General features: G+C 32.8%; 2 protein-coding genes across 4 annotated transcripts in view; both read left to right on the forward strand.

The window, feature by feature from the left end:
* Positions 1-290: 290 nt before the first annotated feature.
* On the forward strand, positions 291-6049 carry LOC115878331 (DNA-directed RNA polymerases I, II, and III subunit RPABC1). The gene is made up of 6 exons (XM_030894802.1): positions 291-493; positions 564-652; positions 711-885; positions 943-1106; positions 1166-1247; positions 5924-6049. Exons 1-6 carry the CDS (start codon positions 437-439, stop codon positions 5987-5989), a joined length of 633 nt encoding a protein of 210 aa, XP_030750662.1. The 5' UTR covers positions 291-436; the 3' UTR covers positions 5990-6049.
* Positions 6050-6876: 827 nt separating this feature from the next.
* The window catches only part of LOC115878344 (zinc finger SWIM domain-containing protein 4-like), an 80194-nt gene continuing 67445 nt past the window's right edge, over positions 6877-19625 (forward strand). For all 3 annotated transcript variants that reach the window (XM_030894810.1, XM_030894808.1, XM_030894807.1), the window contains exon 1: positions 6877-7245. In XM_030894810.1, coding sequence (XP_030750670.1) covers positions 6891-7245 — 355 coding nt within the window. In that variant the 5' untranslated portion in view covers positions 6877-6890. The remainder of the gene's footprint in view (positions 7246-19625) is intronic.

Below are 19625 nucleotides of genomic sequence, written 5' to 3' on the forward strand. Positions count from 1 at the left end.
CTATAAATTACAATAATAATCTCATCACATCTGTCAGTGAAATGAGTCAAAAAACATAGGTTACCGTCAATTTATACGTTTTCAATTTCAAATACTCGACGCTCATTGGTCGTGACGTAATCGTCTTCCTCGACAAAATACGGCATATTTTCCTACATAGCCCGCTATAGGGAGTTGAATATCCTTCTTCTATATATCCTTGGGTAGGTAAAAAGCCACTTCCATATCTCTGGTAAAAAGTAAAGAGTTAAGTTAATTATTCTATGGTAAAAAGGTTACAAATTTTACAGGTTAGAAAACTGAACTCGAAGGAAGATCATTCTTCAGCTGTGTTCTTCAGAGATACAAAACTTATAAACCATTTTGCGTAAGTACAGTTGGTGCATTTATTTTCAGTAATTTTAGCCTTTTTTTCAATAATTAACAATACTTAAATATGGATGACGAAGCTGAAACTTACAAACTCTGGCGAATTCGAAAAACTGTAATGCAGGTAATTTATATATAGATATTTGTACACGAAGTTTAGATAAAATGTGTGAAATATTGTGTTCCATCTTTAGTTATGCCACGATAGAGGCTATCTAGTAACTCAAGATGAATTAGATCAAACACTGGAACAGTTCAAGGAACATTTTGGAGATAAACCCAGGTACAGCATTGTAGTTTATTTAATATCTATTGTGTGGTTATAAGGTTTAATTTTTTAGTGAAAAAAGGCCTTCTAGAAGTGATTTAATTGTATTAGTAGCCCATAATGATGATCCCACAGATCAGATGTTTGTTTTTTTCCCTGACGAACCTAAAATCGGTATTAAGACTATAAAAACTTATTGTCAAAGAATGCAGGATGAAAACATACATCGAGCAATAATAGTAGTTCAGGTAAAACTTAATCTGTTTATTTATAAATGGCAAATTACAGATGAAAGATTAATTTAGGCTGGTATGACACCTTCAGCTAAGCAGTCCTTAGTTGACATGGCACCCAAATATATCTTGGAACAGTTTTTAGAATCGGAATTGTTAATTAATATTACTGAGCATGAATTGGTTCCAGAGCATGTTGTGATGAACATGGAAGAAAAACAAGAACTTTTGGCAAGGTAAGTAAGTTTTTTTGAAAGTTCTTTTTAATCTTATACTGCTTATTCTTTTATTATAGATACAAACTAAAAGAGAATATGCTTATGAGAATTCAAGCTGGTGATCCTGTTGCTAGATATTTTGGATTGAAAAGAGGACAGGTAAGATGGTAAGATAGATTATGGTCATATTCATTGTCTAATCAAAATAGGGACAAGAAATTTAAATGGGATAAAAATACCACCGATCATGACTAAGGAAAATCAATAATAGTTGGTGTGCATGTCATCAAAATATTTGACCACAAAACATCCCCGTTTAGAACTTCGTCTGTCATGTTAAGAAATGAAAGTAAATAATAAAGCGCCTCTCGTGTTTGTTCGCACACTAAAAATTTCAATTAATGCCTGTATATATTTTTAATAATTTTTTAAATTTACATTTTTTTAATCGTAAAGTAATATATTACATTTAAATGGAATACATTCCATAACAATTATGTCAATTATAAGATTACAAGCTTGTTTTCTAACATTTTTTAAATAAAATGAATTATAATTTCAATATACGTATATATTTGTCGTAGGTATGAAAAAAGTGAAATATAAAATGTACAATCGCTTACTTACATTGCAATAATAACAAAATTTTCGCAGTTTTTACACCATTTGATGACCGGTGGCGCCTCTAGTGTTTGTTCGGGCGGTTGGTCTTTTACTCCCACTTATGGCCATTAAAGAAAAAGTTCTAAAGGGGGATGTTTTGTGTATTTGACTACTGCATATCGCAATGTTGTCACAGCTACTTTGTTACTTTTGACAAGTCTCAAAGACAATTAGTAGCTTTGTCACGTTTTTTTTCACTTGGTACATATACAAATATTTTTTTATATTTGCATTATATCTATTTTGTCTATGATTATTACACAAACAAATTCTAAGTAAATCAAGTTTAGAGCATTAAGGTGTGTTCAGAATAGGAGCGACGAGCGTAGCGTCGCGATAGCGATGCGACGAGCGACTCGTCGACGGTTAAATAGTCTAGTGTTATCAAATCCAAGCAGTCAGAGTGAGAGCGACCAGCGCGGCGACGCGTTGCGATGCGTTGCGTTGCGTTGCGATGGCTTACAGCGACAGCGACGAAAACAAATTGAATTGATTTTTTCGCGTCGTACCAGCGACCAGACGACGTTAAAATGAGTTCCACTGAGGAGGACGTTGCCCAAATATTGATTTCAGAAATTCAGTGAAGACCCCCGTTATGGAACACAAAGCTCAATTTATAGTATAAATGATGGAATTCGCCAAACAAATGTCTTTCTCTATTTATGGGGTGAATTCCGACTTTTCTGTTTAATCGGCCAAAATAACATGGCGTGTCCAGTAACAAAACCAAAGAACTGCCCGAACTGCTCTTGTTGGAGCCATTTTATGAACTGAAAATAAGCGTGTTGTTTGATATTCGACGCGGCTGCAACGCCCCCACTCTTAAACACCATCGCGTCACTCCTACTCTGAACAGGCTTTTAGTCTTTTTGTGAGATTCTACTCATAGTCCCTAAACTAATAATGAGCGCAGTTGATACATGCTGAAAGACAATACAACCTCTCTCGACACTTTTGTCGCTGTTTAATGGCTAAAGGGGCTTGTCATGATCTCTTTCCTGTTCAAAATAATTGAGAAGAGATGAGATGAGTTACTGATTCTAACTATTTAGTGGTTCTGCTATTTTATTACAATGAAAATTGCAGTTATAACTAAACAAAAGTACGAATTTCAAATTTGTCAAAGAAGACTCGGAACAAAATCACAAAACATCCTCCTTGAGAAACTCCGTCTGTTAATAGATGAAAGGTGTCATGTTAATAGATGAAAGGTAAAATATATATATATATATATATATATATATATATATATATATATATATATATATATATATATATATATATATATATATATATATATATATATATATTATATATATTTGACGTCTTTGATGACGTCACACGCTACAAGTTTTATTGATTTCTCTTATATCATTATATAAAAACATGTTTCTGCAACAAATCTATTTTTCTTGTCCCAAATGACCACAATGAGTAATTTGAAATACTCTGCGAAACTACATTTACCAAGTTAACTTACATTTTTTACCAAGATAAGCTATTATTTATTTTTAAGAAATAATACTTGGGGAATAGTACCATATGATCGAAAAAAACGGCGTCAGAAATAGCTGGGAAATGAAGATCGTTATCATTATACACGGTGGTCCGAACTGTATTCCGGAAACTTCGGCAGCATATTCTGCAGATAAAAATAAGTAAAAAAATTCGTATAAATGTATGTCCAAAAATACTTAGTTTCAGAGATACAGGGTGTAAAAGTTTCATTTTTATTTCGATTTTTTCTAAATAATTTCTAAAGTAATGTCATTATCTGGTTCAAAATTGGTGTCTAGGATTTTTTTCCCATGAGAAGTTTGATTTTGATATCAATATACTACTATTTGTAGGGGGCTCCACCTACATGTGTTTTAACAACTGTTTTGAAGAGTAACTTTTCGTCCGTACCTGTATGAAACTACTGAGAAAAAATATACATTTCCGTGATTTTTTATATAAAAAATGTCTTTTGGTAAAAATCGCTACGAGCAACCGTTCTCAAGATATTTAGAATGGAAATAGTCGATACATCACATTATTGACAATAAATAAACATGCTGAGTAGATAGTTATTTGACTGAAATGATAAATTGGGAACTTTTTATTTTTTTTTAAATTAATCATAATTTTTTCTTCGTAAAAATGAAGATAAAACACTTTCTGTTGAAATTTTGGCACAAAATCATTTCAAATGTATGATTTCAGTCTAATAACTATTTAGTCGATATGTTTAATTGATGTCAATGATGACAGGTACCTATTGATAATTTCGATTCGATGTGAAAAAACTCCCAGACACCAATTTTCATCCAAATAGTGACCTTACTTCAGATATTATTTGAAAAAAATCAAAATAAAAATTGAACTTCTCACACCCTGTATCTCCGAAACAAAGCATTTTGGGACTTTGGGACATACATTTATACGACCTTCTCTACGTATTTTTATTTGCAGAATATGCTGCCAAAGTTTCCGGACCACCCTGTGTATCGGTTGCGTCTCAAAAGTGGCTCACCCCTATAACTTTTTTATTTTTTTCAGATAAAAAACTTGGGTTGATTGACGAATTCAATTGTTTTCGGCCACTTCCTGTTTCACCGGAAATGACTACAATTTTTGATTTTTAAATGGTACCCTCGGTATTTTTTACTTTATTCGATAGAAAATGACATTCTGAACAGAATGACATGTCATATGTCAATTCTTGACATTCTAGCATATGGTTTATTTGAAATTGGGCGCATTCAGTAAACACACCGGTTACTCCACCGGTGCAGAAAATTAAAGTGAATGCCAATGGTAACTCACCGGTTGTTGTCACCGATCACTTGAGAGCCTACCGTATTTTGTTTCCGGTTTATTTACTTACCGGTAACTTAATCGTTCAATGAAAAGTTATCGGTAGGTCTTTACCGGTTAATACCGGTGTGTTTACTGAATGCGCCCATTGTAACATCCGGTTCTTAGCGACAATTTGACTCGAAATACCAAGTGTGTGGTACCACATTATTCGTAAAAAATGCTTTTTCCAATTATGCTAATGAGCCACCCTCGTTCCATTTGAAAATATTGAGATATGATTAAAAATACGACTTGGGCATCTTTTAACTAACTTTTAATACGTCTGGTCAGGACAAGACACGCATTAGATGATCAAATCTATTTTTCCAAGGCTCCTTGATTAAAAATTAGTGTTTTTAACACAGCCATGGCACTCTAGATTGAAATTAAAAATATGATTTTTTAGCGAGAATGTCAAAAGTTGACATATTATCATTTTCTATCGAATAAAGTACAAAAATACCGAGGGTGCCATTTGAAAATCAAAAGTTTTAGTCATTGCCGGTGAAATAGGAGAAGTGACTGAAAACAATAATTGAATATGCCAAACAATCCTAATTGATGTCATATACTAAACTAACATACCAAATTTCGTTTTTTTTATCTAAAAAAATAAAATAGTTATAAAATTGTATTATGGGGAATGTCATCGAGCGACATTTTGAAATCAAATGGACGCTGTTTTATTTTTCCATCATACGGTAGTTTTATATATAACTGATTTAAGTATATTATTGAAACTAAAAAATTATAAAGTTTCCCATAGCTGTAACTGTTGGGTGTACAGTACGTCTGCTGGATCTGTGTCTATGAAAGGAATGCGGACAAAAAACATTTAAATAAACAACAATATATTTTATACGTCGACTTGACGAGTACGTCACCGCAAATCACTCCGCCCACTCATTTTATTGGCTACTTGCAAATTTGTCGAATTTTTATTGATGGGACGCGTCGTCTAATTTTTTACGAAAAACATGGAGAGAATATCGTTTCCCCTATCACGGATACCCCGTAGCTACAGAACGGACAGACGTACTGTATTTGTTTAAGTGCCGTATAATCGAAAAAAAAAAGTCCAGTTGGCTGCGAAATGACGATCGATGCCATTTCCCATATAAATTTACATATAAAATGACAGCGATCTTCATTTCATAGTCATCGCTGACACTGTTTATTTTCGATCATACGGTAGTTTTTCTTTCATTCCGTATGTCAAAAGGACTATTAATGTATTTTCTTAAAATATACAAGGAAATTTCAACTTAAAAAGCGGAAATGTTATGTGGGTAATAACACGTAATAATGACTTTCAACGTTTTTTTTTGCAGGTGGTCAAGATCATTAGGCCTTCCGAAACAGCTGGACGGTACATTTCTTATCGTTTGGTGTGTTAGATTAATAAGAACTTTTGTATTATATAAATTATTAAATAAAAATATATGTATTTTTTGCTACCTTTTCAAGATAATTTTAAGATCGGGCAACATTGCCTACGTATCTTCCTCTTCCTGTGGTGGTTGGGCTGGCTGTGACACATGGCCGACATAAACAAATGACATAAAAGAGGGGGTTACCAGCAGGAGAGAATAAATATTAAATTGTTTCATTAAAATGCTGTTTCATTAATATACTTACAAGCAAATAATGTATTTTTTAAAGAAAAAATGAAGACAAGGGCCAATATCTTTAACAATCTAGCCTCCAACGGTAACTGACTAGGGTATCCGACACGAAGTTTCACGAATAATTTTTGATTGCTTTGGTTTTTGGTTTTCTCCCTTTTTTGCGATTCTTTTTTTTTTAAATTTAATACAAATTTGGGTATTGATTGCTTTAAATGCCTAGATTTTAAAACTGATTTTTTTTGTCAAACTTTCACTGTGCTTTCAGTCTGGTGTAAATCTACTCTGATCGTAATTTTTGGCTTGTAATAAATAATTGTCAGTATCGTGGTTAGAACAAATACATTTAAAGACTTTGGGCTAGAAACTACCGTATGACGTATGATCGAATAAAAACGGCGTCAGCGATGGCTATGAAATGACGATCGATGACATTTCCCATATAATGACAGCGATCTTCATTTCATAGCCATCGCTGACGCCGTTTTTATTCGATCATACGGTAGAAGAGCCCCTTGTTCTGTTTTTTAGCCAAAGCTTATCTTGGCTTAGTCCACAAGCCCACATACATCTGGCAACATTGTGCGTCCTGATCCCCCCCTGCACTTTTCCCGACAGTCATTCCTTCGCTGTCATTTTTCGTCAGTCTGTGTCTGACCGCTAGTGGCGTCGTATGGCGCACGACGCGCTGCCGCCCCGGCGCCCCCCGGTGGGCGCTCTGCCCTCCTGTTGTGCCCCCTTGCGTTTACGGGCCCCCGCTCCTCGAAATCCTGATTCTTTGCTAGACATTACGGCGAAAAAAGTGGCCGAAACCGTTCCTTTTGCACGGATCGAAGAACGATACAATCGAATTCCCGAACCGGTTCAAAGAAGAATAGTTTTTTGGAGCTTCCCGAGGAACGAACGCGATATTTGCATGTATTCCAGCCTGAGCAGGGTACAGAGCAACCAAGAACCGGGTAGTTTGGCCTTCTGCAAGGGCATGAAACTGCTGGAGACGGGATGCGTAGACAATGTCCTTCAAGTCGGTGAGTAGATGCATTGTTTATTTACGTTTGGCACATACACACGGAGAGAGTTTTCGGTGGGCGGAGTGCTATAAATATCTCGTAATCAAGTGGGCTTGGGAATTGAACTCGATGGAACGTCTGTATGATGTGTAAGTACTTAACTGTCGGAACTCCGAGAAAAATGAAGGTGCTTCATAAAACCACAAAATGACTTAAAAAAAAGTAGACCACTGTGAGAAGTTCTAGCAGGCTTTTTAATTTGATGAACCGTCCTTGATGCGTATCTGTCGAAATTCAGTGAAATCATAAAAATAGGTTCATTAAACCCTTGATTTTTGAATTCCAGTGCGTTTATTTTATGTTTTCTTTTTCATTTTTTGGCTGTAAGTCTCTTGTTCGTTTATTCACCTCCTAAATGACTTTGAATTTGATAAATGTCTTTGATTGCATTTGTTAAAATTCCCAGAAAACTGAATACCTGCATACGGTTCATTAAACCACAGTATGAATTTATCCAGTGTCACATTTCTGTACTGATGATATTACACATATAATGAACAATAATATTTTCATTGGGGCTTTAAGTAATTTTTAATTAGATGAAATCGTCCTTGATACATGTGCAACTGTCAAAATTCATAGGAAACTTAAAAGTGTTTAATAAACTCTATTTTTATCAGTCGCTATGTTGAAAACTCATTCCAAAAAAAGCAATAAAAGCCAAAATATGTTTGAGGGTTAATTTTGTAATAAACCTACATGTGGTATAGAAGGTCTAGATCCCCCACAGGGCTAAGCATCCCTGATAGTACGTAAATCTCGCTTTTAAACATGTTTTATAAGCATAATATAGAGGCGTTTTAACATATAAATAATATTAGTGATGTGTATAGTTATTACAACAAGACCTTAACTTGAATTCTTAAGGATAAATTAAACAACACTTACTTACCGATGTTATATTGGATTTTCCATTAAATTACCATTATAGAACATTTTTAAATTTATCCATTGTTAATAATATTAATTACAATGTAATAAATGAAGAACATTACTAAAAGTTATTATTAATATATAAATCAAAAAGAAATACAATTAATAAATACTGCTTGCTTTTCAAACAATCGAAAATTTAATTTGACAAACTCTCATACGAACTTTGAATGATGCTGATATTTTGATGAGATAGATAGGCATCATACATGGCATCATATACGTATGGGCATACTATACCTACAATTGAGATAATATAATATTTAAAATATTATACCAAACAACGTAAACAAAACGCGTTTCTATGGTAATATAATTTCGATTTCATTCCTTGATAGATGGTTGTCATGATACAAAATAAGAAAAAAAAATATGAAAGATGGTTATTGCAAGGTTATTGTTATTATTAATTTGAAGTAAAGTCTTATATTTTGCTATTTTAAAATGTAAGCACAAAATATATTATATGTATTAACCTTTTCCGTAGTATTGAATTAAATAAATGTTGTGCTTCTTTATCATATTATATAAAATTAATAATATCTCCGAGAATAACTCTTAGATCTTATAAAAGTTTACAAGATCTAAGTAATAACAAGAGGGATGTGTGGTAACAACTATCCATCAAAGAATGAAAACATAAAGACGGTATCACCATAGAAACGCGTTTGGAAATGGAAAAATATTTTCATCTTTTTTTATTTTTCTCTCGATTTTTCTCTAATAAGGATGAAAATTTTGTTTTAAAGAATTTGAAGGTATTTGAAGTATAAACGGAATTATCATTTTAGAAAAATCAAAAACTTTTATGTAGAATACATTATTCTCAAAAAGTTAATAATAAAAAAGTTTTTCCTCTTGAAAGACAATCCGGGGATTATACTGATTATATTTTATAATACACTGAAATTTTCTTGCCCATTAGACAGATCGAAAGTTTTTGCCTTGGTTTTTGCATTAGGTTTCTGGATTTTCGTTAAATTTCTGTAAATCATAAATTTCTACTCAGCTGTGGTAATCCTGTGAAATATGGTATGTCTATCTTTAGAAACTTATTTTTCTGGTGGCTCTTAAATTGTTACAGCCCTGTTTTTTTTTGTTTTATTTAATGACCTGATGTACCATAATTGATCATGCCAGACAGGTACCTGAACCATCACACAAAGCCACCTTTTATTTTGAACCCAGTCTTTAATTATATTGAGCCGCCATACATCGGAACAACAACAGAAACTATTATAATAAGTAAAGTAAGTAAGTAGTAATAATATAACTATTAGGTTCGTTCTATGCAAACTTATTAGTTTTATAGAGAGTTGTCACTATATTTCTATATATAGTATAAGTACCATTACATTTCTAGGTAATAATTACAGGATCTTTGTTCTGGTATTTGAGGGTCTGGGACACGGGAGCTCACAGATATATTGAGATTCAGGTATGTTCTAGAAACAGTGCAACGCTGTCAGAAACCTCATCATTTCTCTATAGAGACGTCGAAAAATATCGATAGTTATAAATATAGCTATATAAGGATCTCGAGAAGGATATATTCCGAGTATTTCTTGCAAAATTAATTCCAAATGGAAGTGTTCTAAAATGCCTGTTGATATAATCGTTACTCCTAAGTTAATACCTACTTACTTTTCTAAGTTTGAAACCATATACCTATTGCTATCGATATTATTCCGAAAAACGCCCCATCTCTATTGTGATCCGCTGGGAAACGTCAGAAACGGACGTGCCTCCGTTACGTCAGCGGGGCAACAGCTGACAACTTTGGTCGCGCAACGTTGCCGGGTCTTACCCAATAGCGTTGCCAATCGGAAAAGAAAAGAATGTTACAATCGATATAAGTGAGAACGTTGGAACTGCTTGATTTTTTCTATTAAGAAATTTGAATTAGTATTATTTAAACCAATAGTTCTTAGATCTATACCTTGAACTATACTGGTAACATTATTGAATTCAATAGTACATACCTATAAATACACTATTATTACGTTTTTTTATCTCATTAATAATTTACAACGTAATTTAATTTTTATATATCTGTTATTTACGTATTATAACGGTACTATCTAGAAATTCGTTGTGTTTATTTTATAGCCAAGCGTTTCAATGAAGTTCGATAGTTTTGTTTACTTGATTTATACTATTTAAAAATAATACTGACACACTATTATTCCGAATTTCATTATCATTTTAAAAATTTGTTTGAAATGAGAATGACATTTGGAATAATGGCATATTGAAAACTACGTTTCAGTAGATATGAGCATCATCATCAGATGATGAAACTTGTTTTGTGTTTCGATTAGTATGTAATTTTTAGCTATATCTAATAGTTACTAATGTTTCAAACTATAGTGTAGAGTCAAAAAAAGATTAAGTCACCACTGCACTGTATTAAACCATACCTAATAATAATAATGTCGAAAACCACGAATTTCATAAGTTTCTTTCTACATAACCACTGACGAATATCCTACTCGAAAATTACCCAAACTAAAAGTGTCAGAGGAATAAGAATTATTAGTAATACATCTTTAGAATTAATGTGATTTAGGAATGGTATAATACCGGGTGTGTCTCAAAAGTGCCTCACCCCTATAACTTTTTTATTTTTTTCAAAAAAAAATACGAGATTTGGTATGTTAGTATATGACCATAGGTATATGACATAAATTAGGATTGATTGACATGTTGTTTTTGGTCACTTCATATTTGACCGGAAATTACTACAACTTTTGATTTTTAAATGGCACCATCGGTATTTTTTTTACTTTATTCGATAAGATATGAAATTCTGAATTGAATGACATATCATATGTCAATTTTTGACATTCTCGCTTAATAAAAAATCGTGTTTTAAATTTCAATCTAGAGTGCCATGGCTATGTTAAAAACTCTAATTCTTAATGAAGGAGCCTTTTGGAAAAATAGATTTTATCGTCTAATGTTTTTAGTGCCTTGCACTGGCTGGTTAAAACATGAGCAAATTATATTTTTAATAATATCTCATTTTTTTTCAAATGGAACAAGGGTAGCTCATTAGCATCTTTGACAAAAGCATTTTTTAATATATTAAATAAAATATAATTTGATACCACACACTTAGTATTTCGAGTCAAATTTTCGTTATGAACTGCATGTTATAATTTCAAATTGCGAAAAAGTCAAAAGTTGACATATGATATGTCATTCTATTCAGTGTGTTATTTTCTATCGAAAATAGTAAAAAAATGCCGAGGGTGTCATTTAAAAATCAAAAGTTGTAGTCATTTTCGGTCAAACGGGAACTGACCAAAAACAATTGAATGTATCAATCAATCCTAATTTATGTCATATACCGACATACCAAATCTCGTTTTTTTATCTGAAAAAAAAGGTATAGGGGTGAGCTACTTTTGAGACGCACCTGGTATATCAAAATATGAACAATATTTAGCGAGCTAATATCATGTTTTTTTTTAATTTTAGTAATATTTAGTAGTAAGTATATTTGGTAGTAAGTGAAATTTTTGAAATTTTAGTAATAACCTCTAAGAATGTACGTGTATCTGTGAATTCTATACCCAGTGGTATATGACAAAAACATGATTTTGGTTATATTCTAGGAACTCTATTAATCTATTTGTTATAACTAACTGCCAAGGATTTTTAGAAGTTTTAATTTTATCCATCATCTTGAGATAAAATGTTATAAGTTTAATAGTTAATTCCTTAATTATACTGGATTTTTCTTGATAGATCTATGAGACAATTTGATTTTTTTAAGAATTTGAGATATACTTGAGTCATATTGATTTCCTAATAATACTTATATCGAGACTTATACACAGTAAATTTAGAAATGATACATACACCTGTTATCTGTATACGAGTAAATTTCTAGATATATTAAAGGGAAACAAAATGTATTCTTATACGTTTCTTAAATTTTAATAAAGGTACATTTTTTTCTTAAAATCCGCCTTTTTAAGCGGTTAAAATACAGTTGCTGTACTGTTAATGTTCATAAGCTTATTGCTTCCGCCATTTGCTAGCAAACTAGTTCATTTTCTTTAGTTATTTCCGCATATTTTTTGACTTTTTGCTTTGTATTACGAATAAACACATATATGTGTTACGGTTAACACATAATGATAATTAATATGTGTAGCAAATAACAACAAATTCATAGACATCTTACATTGAAGTATACAGATAGGTTGTAGCGACTTCATACACGGGAGAAACTGAAGTAGAAAATTTGATAAGAATTTTCTTAAATTAAATTTACTTCACATTCCGTGTAACAACTGTAAACGCTTTTACTACTACAGGATGTTTCAAAAAACATGTGCCATCTCTCGTGGGGAGATTCCTCACATAAAAGTAAGATTTATTTTTCATATCAACATAGGTCCGATTCTGCGTTGTTTCGTAGCTACAGGGTGTTAAAGTCGTCATATTCTTTCGATTTGTTATAATTTTCTTCCAAGTACTTTTAGCAATTCGAATCAAATTTTGAGGGTAAAAGTTACTAAAAGTGCTACATATTTTAATGCTAAAAAGTGGATATAAATTCATCAGGGACGTGCATATGGGTTATGTTATCACTGGAATATTTTTCAAAAAAAAAACTTGTGTGCCACTGACTTATTTTATTTTGATATCAAAATTGTGTAGGCCGTTTAATGCCGATTAAAAGTTGTCTCTTGATATTTTGTCGAATTCGGCCTTCTTGATGAGATAAATACAATTATTTTATTAACCACAATAATAATTAATAAAATTAAAATATAAATAATTTATATATTTTACCTAATTTATTATTAAATATTATTACTATTAGTCCAACCTACAACAATTTCAAATAGAAAAGTAATGGTATTTAACATAATTACAAAAAACCTAATTTTAAAAAAAGTTTTAACATCCTGTAACTCTAAAACTATGCATTTCCATACCCATATTTATAGGAACTTTCATATTTTTTGATGAGGAATCAATGAGTACTTATTTAAAACTTTTGCAAGTTGATGATATTAAAATTTTTTAAAAGTTGCTATTATACGTGGATTAAGACAAATTAATAAAATAGCGTTTATTTCACCAAGGAGGCCGAAATCAACAAAATATCAAGAGACAACTTTTAATGAGTTAAACTGCTTACACTATTTCGCTAACTAGAAAAAAAGGCAGTGGCGTACATTTCTTTTAAAAAAATATTCCAGTGATAACCCATAATATGTACGTCCCTGGTGAATATGTCGACACTTTTTTAGCATTAAAATATGTCGCATTTATAGTAACTTTTACCCTAAAAATTTAATTCCAAACGTTAAAAGCACTTGGAAGATAATTATAATAAATCGAAAAAATATTAAGACCCTGTAGCTACGAAACAAAGCAGAATCGAACCTATGTTGATATGCAAAATAAATCTTATTTTTACGTGAGGAATCTCCCCACGAGAGATGGCACATGTTTTTTGAAACACTGTATATGTATATGACTAAAGCAAATAGTTGAAAACGTTAATTATGTACTTCAAACAGTAGAAATAGATTTTGCTATTGTCCTAAATATTATAACAATTTTTTTCAGTGTATGCTGCTTTATTTTACGAATTCTTTTTAACTGATTATTTTGAGACGAACGCCTCTGGTTGCATTTGCCGTTCGCCACTGGTCCCGAAGATATAAACAAGTGCGCCGGGACGATCAATATGGCGGCTGAGGATCAAAGGGTCGCGGCTGGGGGCGATTTGCATGCCCCCACCCTTTCTAGGGCTGCTGCGGGCTGTCTGCCCCTCGTGCCCCATAAATCGGTGGACCGAGCTCTGACTCACTCTTTGGGATTAGAGTCGTTTTACATTTTTTTTTTCAGTATACATATAGCAACAGAGTAGAATGTTGTAGATTGTTTAGAAGGAGGGTTAATCACCGCGACCTTACAGATCTATTGTGTATTCCTTTTTCTTGAGTTATAACGAGTCTCAGAGGGCTTTGACAAAAACCAGTATCTGAGACGGCTCCACAGAGGCCAGCTCTCCATCTCCGACATCAACCGGACCAAAGTTTATGGCACGAATGGTCGTTGTCTCGGCGCACTCAGTGATAAGGTGTTCTGGTGTTTCCCCATTTTCCCCACAGAATCTGCATTCGCCGTTGTTTCTCGTCTTCAGCCTACTGAGGTGTTCGTTGAGGAGTATCCTGTTAGAAACCCCGTGACAATCTGAAAATTGTTTTTACTTAAATCAAGGAAAACCTTTGATTCACGGTCGTAAGTTCTGAGGAACTTTTTCGAGTGTCTTAGACCGTTGGAGGATACCCATTCCAAGTTACGGATGGAATCTTCCAGATTCTTCAGTTCCGCTTTCAGTTGGTTCCCGTTTGGGAAACAGAACGGTTCTGATTAGAGGTGGGTTGTGAAATCGCAGTCCGCTACTTTGTCACAGCTCCACCAACGTCGCAGTATGTGACTGCTCCAGTTCCAAGAAAATCGCAGTGACATTTCGGAGCAGTTTACAAGTTTAGGACATCTGCGCTCGTGAGTAGCAATAGGAGCAATAGCAGGCAATAGTGTAAATTCTGAAAATGCTCCTAGCCCCGTCGCCCGGTCAGACTGTTCCAGTCACAGTCGTCGCAGGTCGCAGTCGACTGGAGCATAGTATATTGAGTATATTCTGTGTACTGGAGCTGTTGGGAGTTTGGGAACGGGAAACGTAGCAGCGTTCGCTTTTTCTTTCATGAATCTAAATAAGATATTTATGTATTATATATTAATCACAAACAGATGTTTTTGACAAAGGTAATTTTTAACTTGTTAGTATGTTTATTTGTTAGTTAATTTTGTATCTGTGTTTTGTTGTATATCCTAAATCTTTTATTTGATCTTATACATTCATATAAGTTTTATTATTTATATCTATTTTTAAGGTCTGATGATGGCTAAATAGCCGAAACCGGTCACTAATAAAGATTTTTTTGACAGTTTCGACTTTGAATTGAATATAACATTAAGTTTTTACCATGGGCCACCACTCTGTGAAAATGAACAGACTCTTTAAGATATTTATAGCAAAGTGCTTGGTACTTAGAAACACTCAAATTCTTCTGAATAGACTAAAAAAATATAGCAACATCTATCAAACTAAGACATCAGTATAGTACCGTACAGCCGCGATTTTAAGAGCTCTAGGGGCCCGTAGTTCGGAAAAGTTCGAATCTTGTTCGCAAGGGCCCGGGAGGCTTGGGGCCCGTCGGTGACTTACCCCGATTGCACAGACGTTAAAATCGCCACTACTGATCGAAATAAAAAACGGCGTCCAGTTGGCTTGGAAATGACAATCGATAACATTCCCCATAAATTTTACATATAAAATGCCAGCAATCTTCATTTCATAGCTATCGCTGACGCGTTTTTTCGATCATACGATATAAATAAATAAAAACTAGACGATGATGTTGCCTATCATAATCACACCTATAGTCCTGTACTTTTTAGTAATGCAACGAACGGTGCCGAACACCGAGTGCGATTTTTCGGAGCAATTAACCTATAAAACTACATTTTTAATTTATAGGTTAATTGCTCCGAAAAATCGCTGCTACTTGTCACAGTGCTTTTATTGGAGCAGTCGCAGAGCGTAGCAGCTCCACAAAAATCGCAGACTGGCCCACCTCTAGTTCTGATCCAGTTAGTGAAGTGTTCGCCCCTTTCCTAGCTAGATCATTTGCTTTTTCATTGCTTTCTATCCCTTGGTGAGCAGGCACCCAGAGTCAGGGCCGGCGGAAGAAAAATATTGAGACCGGGCGAGTACCACATCTGGCCCCCCCCTTATAGTTATTATAACTCTCTCTTTCCTTCAATACTATACTTAAACTACAACTAAGCATATTTATGCTACTTTAACAATACATTTTTACTTAAAGATATTTCAAAATTCTTCTCTTCGTTCAATCTTAGTCTACGGTTGTTGTTTTTTCTACACCGGGTGCGTCTCAAAAATGACTCACCCCTATAACTTTTTTATTTTTTTTTAGATAAAAAATCGAGATTTGGTATGTTAGTATATGACATAAATTAGGCTCGATTGACGTATTTTCGCTTAAAAAATGTTTTTTAAATTTCAATCTAGAGTGCCATGATTATGTTAAAAACACTGATTTATTAATTGACAAGGAGCATTGGAAAAATAGATTTGATCGTCTAATGTTTTTCGTGTCTTGTCCAGGCCGGTTAAAAGATGGCCAAATCGTATTTTTAATCATATCTTAATTTTTCAAATGGAACAAGAGTGGCTCATTTGTAAATTTGGAAAAAGCATTTTTTACGAATAATTTGAAACCACACACTTGGTATTTCGAGTCAAATTGTTATGAATTGTTCGCCGTTATGTACCGGATGTTATAATTTCAAATAAATCATATGCGAAAATGTCAAAAGTTGTCATTTTCTATCGCATAAAGTAGAAATATACCCAGGGTGCTATTTAAAAATACAAAGTTGTAGTCAATTGAATACGTCAATTGACTACTACTGACTACTGACTAATTGAAGTATTCAAAAACAATTGAATACGTCAATTATTAATCCTAATTTATGTTGTATACTAACCTACCAAATCTCGTTTTTTCATCTGAAAAAATAAACAAGTTATAGGGATGAGCCACTTTTGAGACGCACTCGATATATAGAGATAGAATTCCAACTTCGGCAGTCTCGTTCTGGTATAAGTGATCTCTGAAAACATTAATATTTAGTTGCAAGCAGTTGCATTATTTTTCTATAAGAATTTAAGAAAAATTTCCTTTCTTTTTCATAATCAATTATTTCGTGCAGAATCAGTATATGATCAGACCATAGACTTAAAATAAAATATAGACTACACTATTTACATCTCAACGCGGACAAACAACCTTTTTTGTACACATGTTTACTTCTGGGTACAGTCGACCGAGCCTTCCTCATCCAGCCTATGTTGTCACGTCTTTAATATTATCAATATTTTTTTTCTTGTTATACACATATATTGAGATATTAATACTACAGTTTAATAAAGTAGGTTTTAATATTCCAGAGATGTATTAAATAGTCCTTATACTACTAAATTATAAGTCGGATACTGTTTAAAAAGGATAAGTTCTTTACAATATGACAACACCGATTAGAGGCGAGGGAGCTTATTCATTCATTTATTACCTTGTAGTACGTGTTGCACGTGTGCGGTAAAGCTTTGTTGCCGCTATCTCCCCGGCTGTATTAACGCATTTTCTTAGCTTGTAGTCCTTAAGTGTTTATTTTATCGACTTTTTCTGTTCAAGAACTATAAAATATGGTTCGCCAGTGCCTAATTTGCAAGAAATTTGACTTAAATAATCCAATTAAGTCTTGAAACGACTTTCGGCCGGTAGGCAACTCTCAATTTACCCATTAGGAGTCAGTGGCGTTGTTGTAGAAAGGCGCTTATTTAGATAATATTTTAGTAAAATGTAAAATCTGAATTTTTTCTCTTACATTACAATATTGACTTACTTACATTGTAACAAAATCATAATTATAACCCTGTTAATAATTAATAATGTTTTTATTAAAAATATATTTCGGTTTATTCTAAAATTATCTTCAGAATCTAAAATAACATACAAGAATTTTAAAATGATATTACATTATGAAACAATATTTTTAAGATACCGGGTCGTCTCAAAAGTGGCTCACCCCCTATAACTTTTTTATTTTTTCAGATACAAAAAAAATTGTATGTTAGTAGGTATATGACATAAATTAGGATTTATTGACGTATTCAATTGTTTTTGGTCTCTTCCTGTTTCACCGAAATGATTACATCTTTTGATTTTTAAAGGCGCCCTCGGTATATTGCTACTTTATTCGATAAAAAATGACACTCTGAATAGAATGACTATCATATGTCAACTTTTGACATTGTCGCTTAAAAACAAATCGTATTTTAAATTTCAATCTAGGGTGCCATGGTGTTGTTAAAAAACACTAAGTTTTAATCAAGGAGCCTTGGAAAAATAGTTTTGATCGTCTAATGGGTTTCGTGTCTTGTTTAGGCCGGTTAAAAGATGTACAAATCGTAGTTTTAATCATACATATGTCAATTTTTTTCAAATGGAACAAGGGAGACTCATTAGCATATTTGGAAAAATCATTTTTTATGAATATATTGATACCACACACTTGGTATTTCGAGTCAAATTGTCGTTATGAACCGCGTGTTACAATTACAATTAAACCATATGCGAAAATGTCAAAAGTTGACATATTATGCTATGTCATTCTATTCAGAAATCAATATTATTATTAAAAATTAAATTGTTATCATTTTCTATCGAATAAAGTAGAAATATACCGAGGGTGCCATTTAAAAATTAAAAGTTATATTCATTTCCGGTGAAACAGGAAGTGACCAAAAACAATTGAATGCGCCAATCAATCCTAATTTATGTAATTTTTTATTTGAAAATATAAAAAAAAATTATATTTTTTTCTAAACGAGACGTTTTTTTCTAAACTTTTATTTAAAAAACCTGTCCTAAATCTTAATAAAATATTTAAATACGATATATTTTTAATTTAATTATAGCTTCATTAAAATAAAAAAGTTACCCGGCTATGATACGGAGAGTTCAGGTGTACTTGAGAAACGAAAGACAGTGTTGTGTTTCTCGGCAGAGTCGTCAGGGAACGACCGTTATGACAGAGACAACCTATCTATCGCTCGTGTCGCACTCGTTATAACCTAAAACAATAATACAACAATAACAAGACGTTGTCTGACCGCATGTTCCAGCTATTTATGAATGAGATGCTCAGTCTATATTTTATTTTAAGTCTATGGATCAGACAGTTTTGTCGGCTTCTAAATGAGGATCAGCCAGTATTGAGATGCATTCCTTTGTGAGAAATTTTTCTTTGTGTCATTTCTCTAATGAGAAAATTCTACGATTCTGCCACGATTTTCCGTATATTACTGCATATTCAATCTGGAACAATCAAAACCACCAAAAGATTGATATCTTTTCCCACTACTGTTAATAAATTAATTTAATTAATGAGGCAAATTTATAAGCTTTTTTTGATATTAAGGATATCGGGATCCTCTTCAGCTTCTTGCGAATGAATATTTACCTCATATAATGTTAGGGCATCACTGGCATCAACCATTAATAACAAATAAAGGTTGTGGGTAGTAGAAAAAGTGCGATTTTGACCGGTCTTTGCGGGCCCTTGACTCAAAACAGTTTGTTTAAAAATTTATAAAAACGAGAATTATAGAAAGAAGGGTTATTTACAAAAAGTTGTTAGTGAGTTTTAAGTAAAATACCACGAACAAATCAAATTTATATTTTTTATTTTATTTTGTTTAAAATTCTTCCCCGAAAATG

This window comes from Sitophilus oryzae, unplaced genomic scaffold, assembly GCF_002938485.1.
Source record: "Sitophilus oryzae breed Bouriz unplaced genomic scaffold, Soryzae_2.0 scaffold_1508_pilon_pilon, whole genome shotgun sequence".
Classification (NCBI taxonomy): domain Eukaryota; kingdom Metazoa; phylum Arthropoda; class Insecta; order Coleoptera; family Curculionidae; genus Sitophilus; species Sitophilus oryzae.

Bases quoted from the DNA above. Each gene is read 5' to 3' on its own strand.
- LOC115878331 (XM_030894802.1), top strand. From the start codon at position 437: ATGGATGACGAAGCTGAAACTTACAAACTCTGGCGAATTCGAAAAACT. The intron at 494-563 runs GTAATTTATATA...TTCCATCTTTAG, and splicing joins TTCGAAAAACTGTAATGCAG to TTATGCCACGATAGAGGCTA. The intron at 1,107-1,165 runs GTAAGTAAGTTT...CTTTTATTATAG, and splicing joins AAACAAGAACTTTTGGCAAG to ATACAAACTAAAAGAGAATA.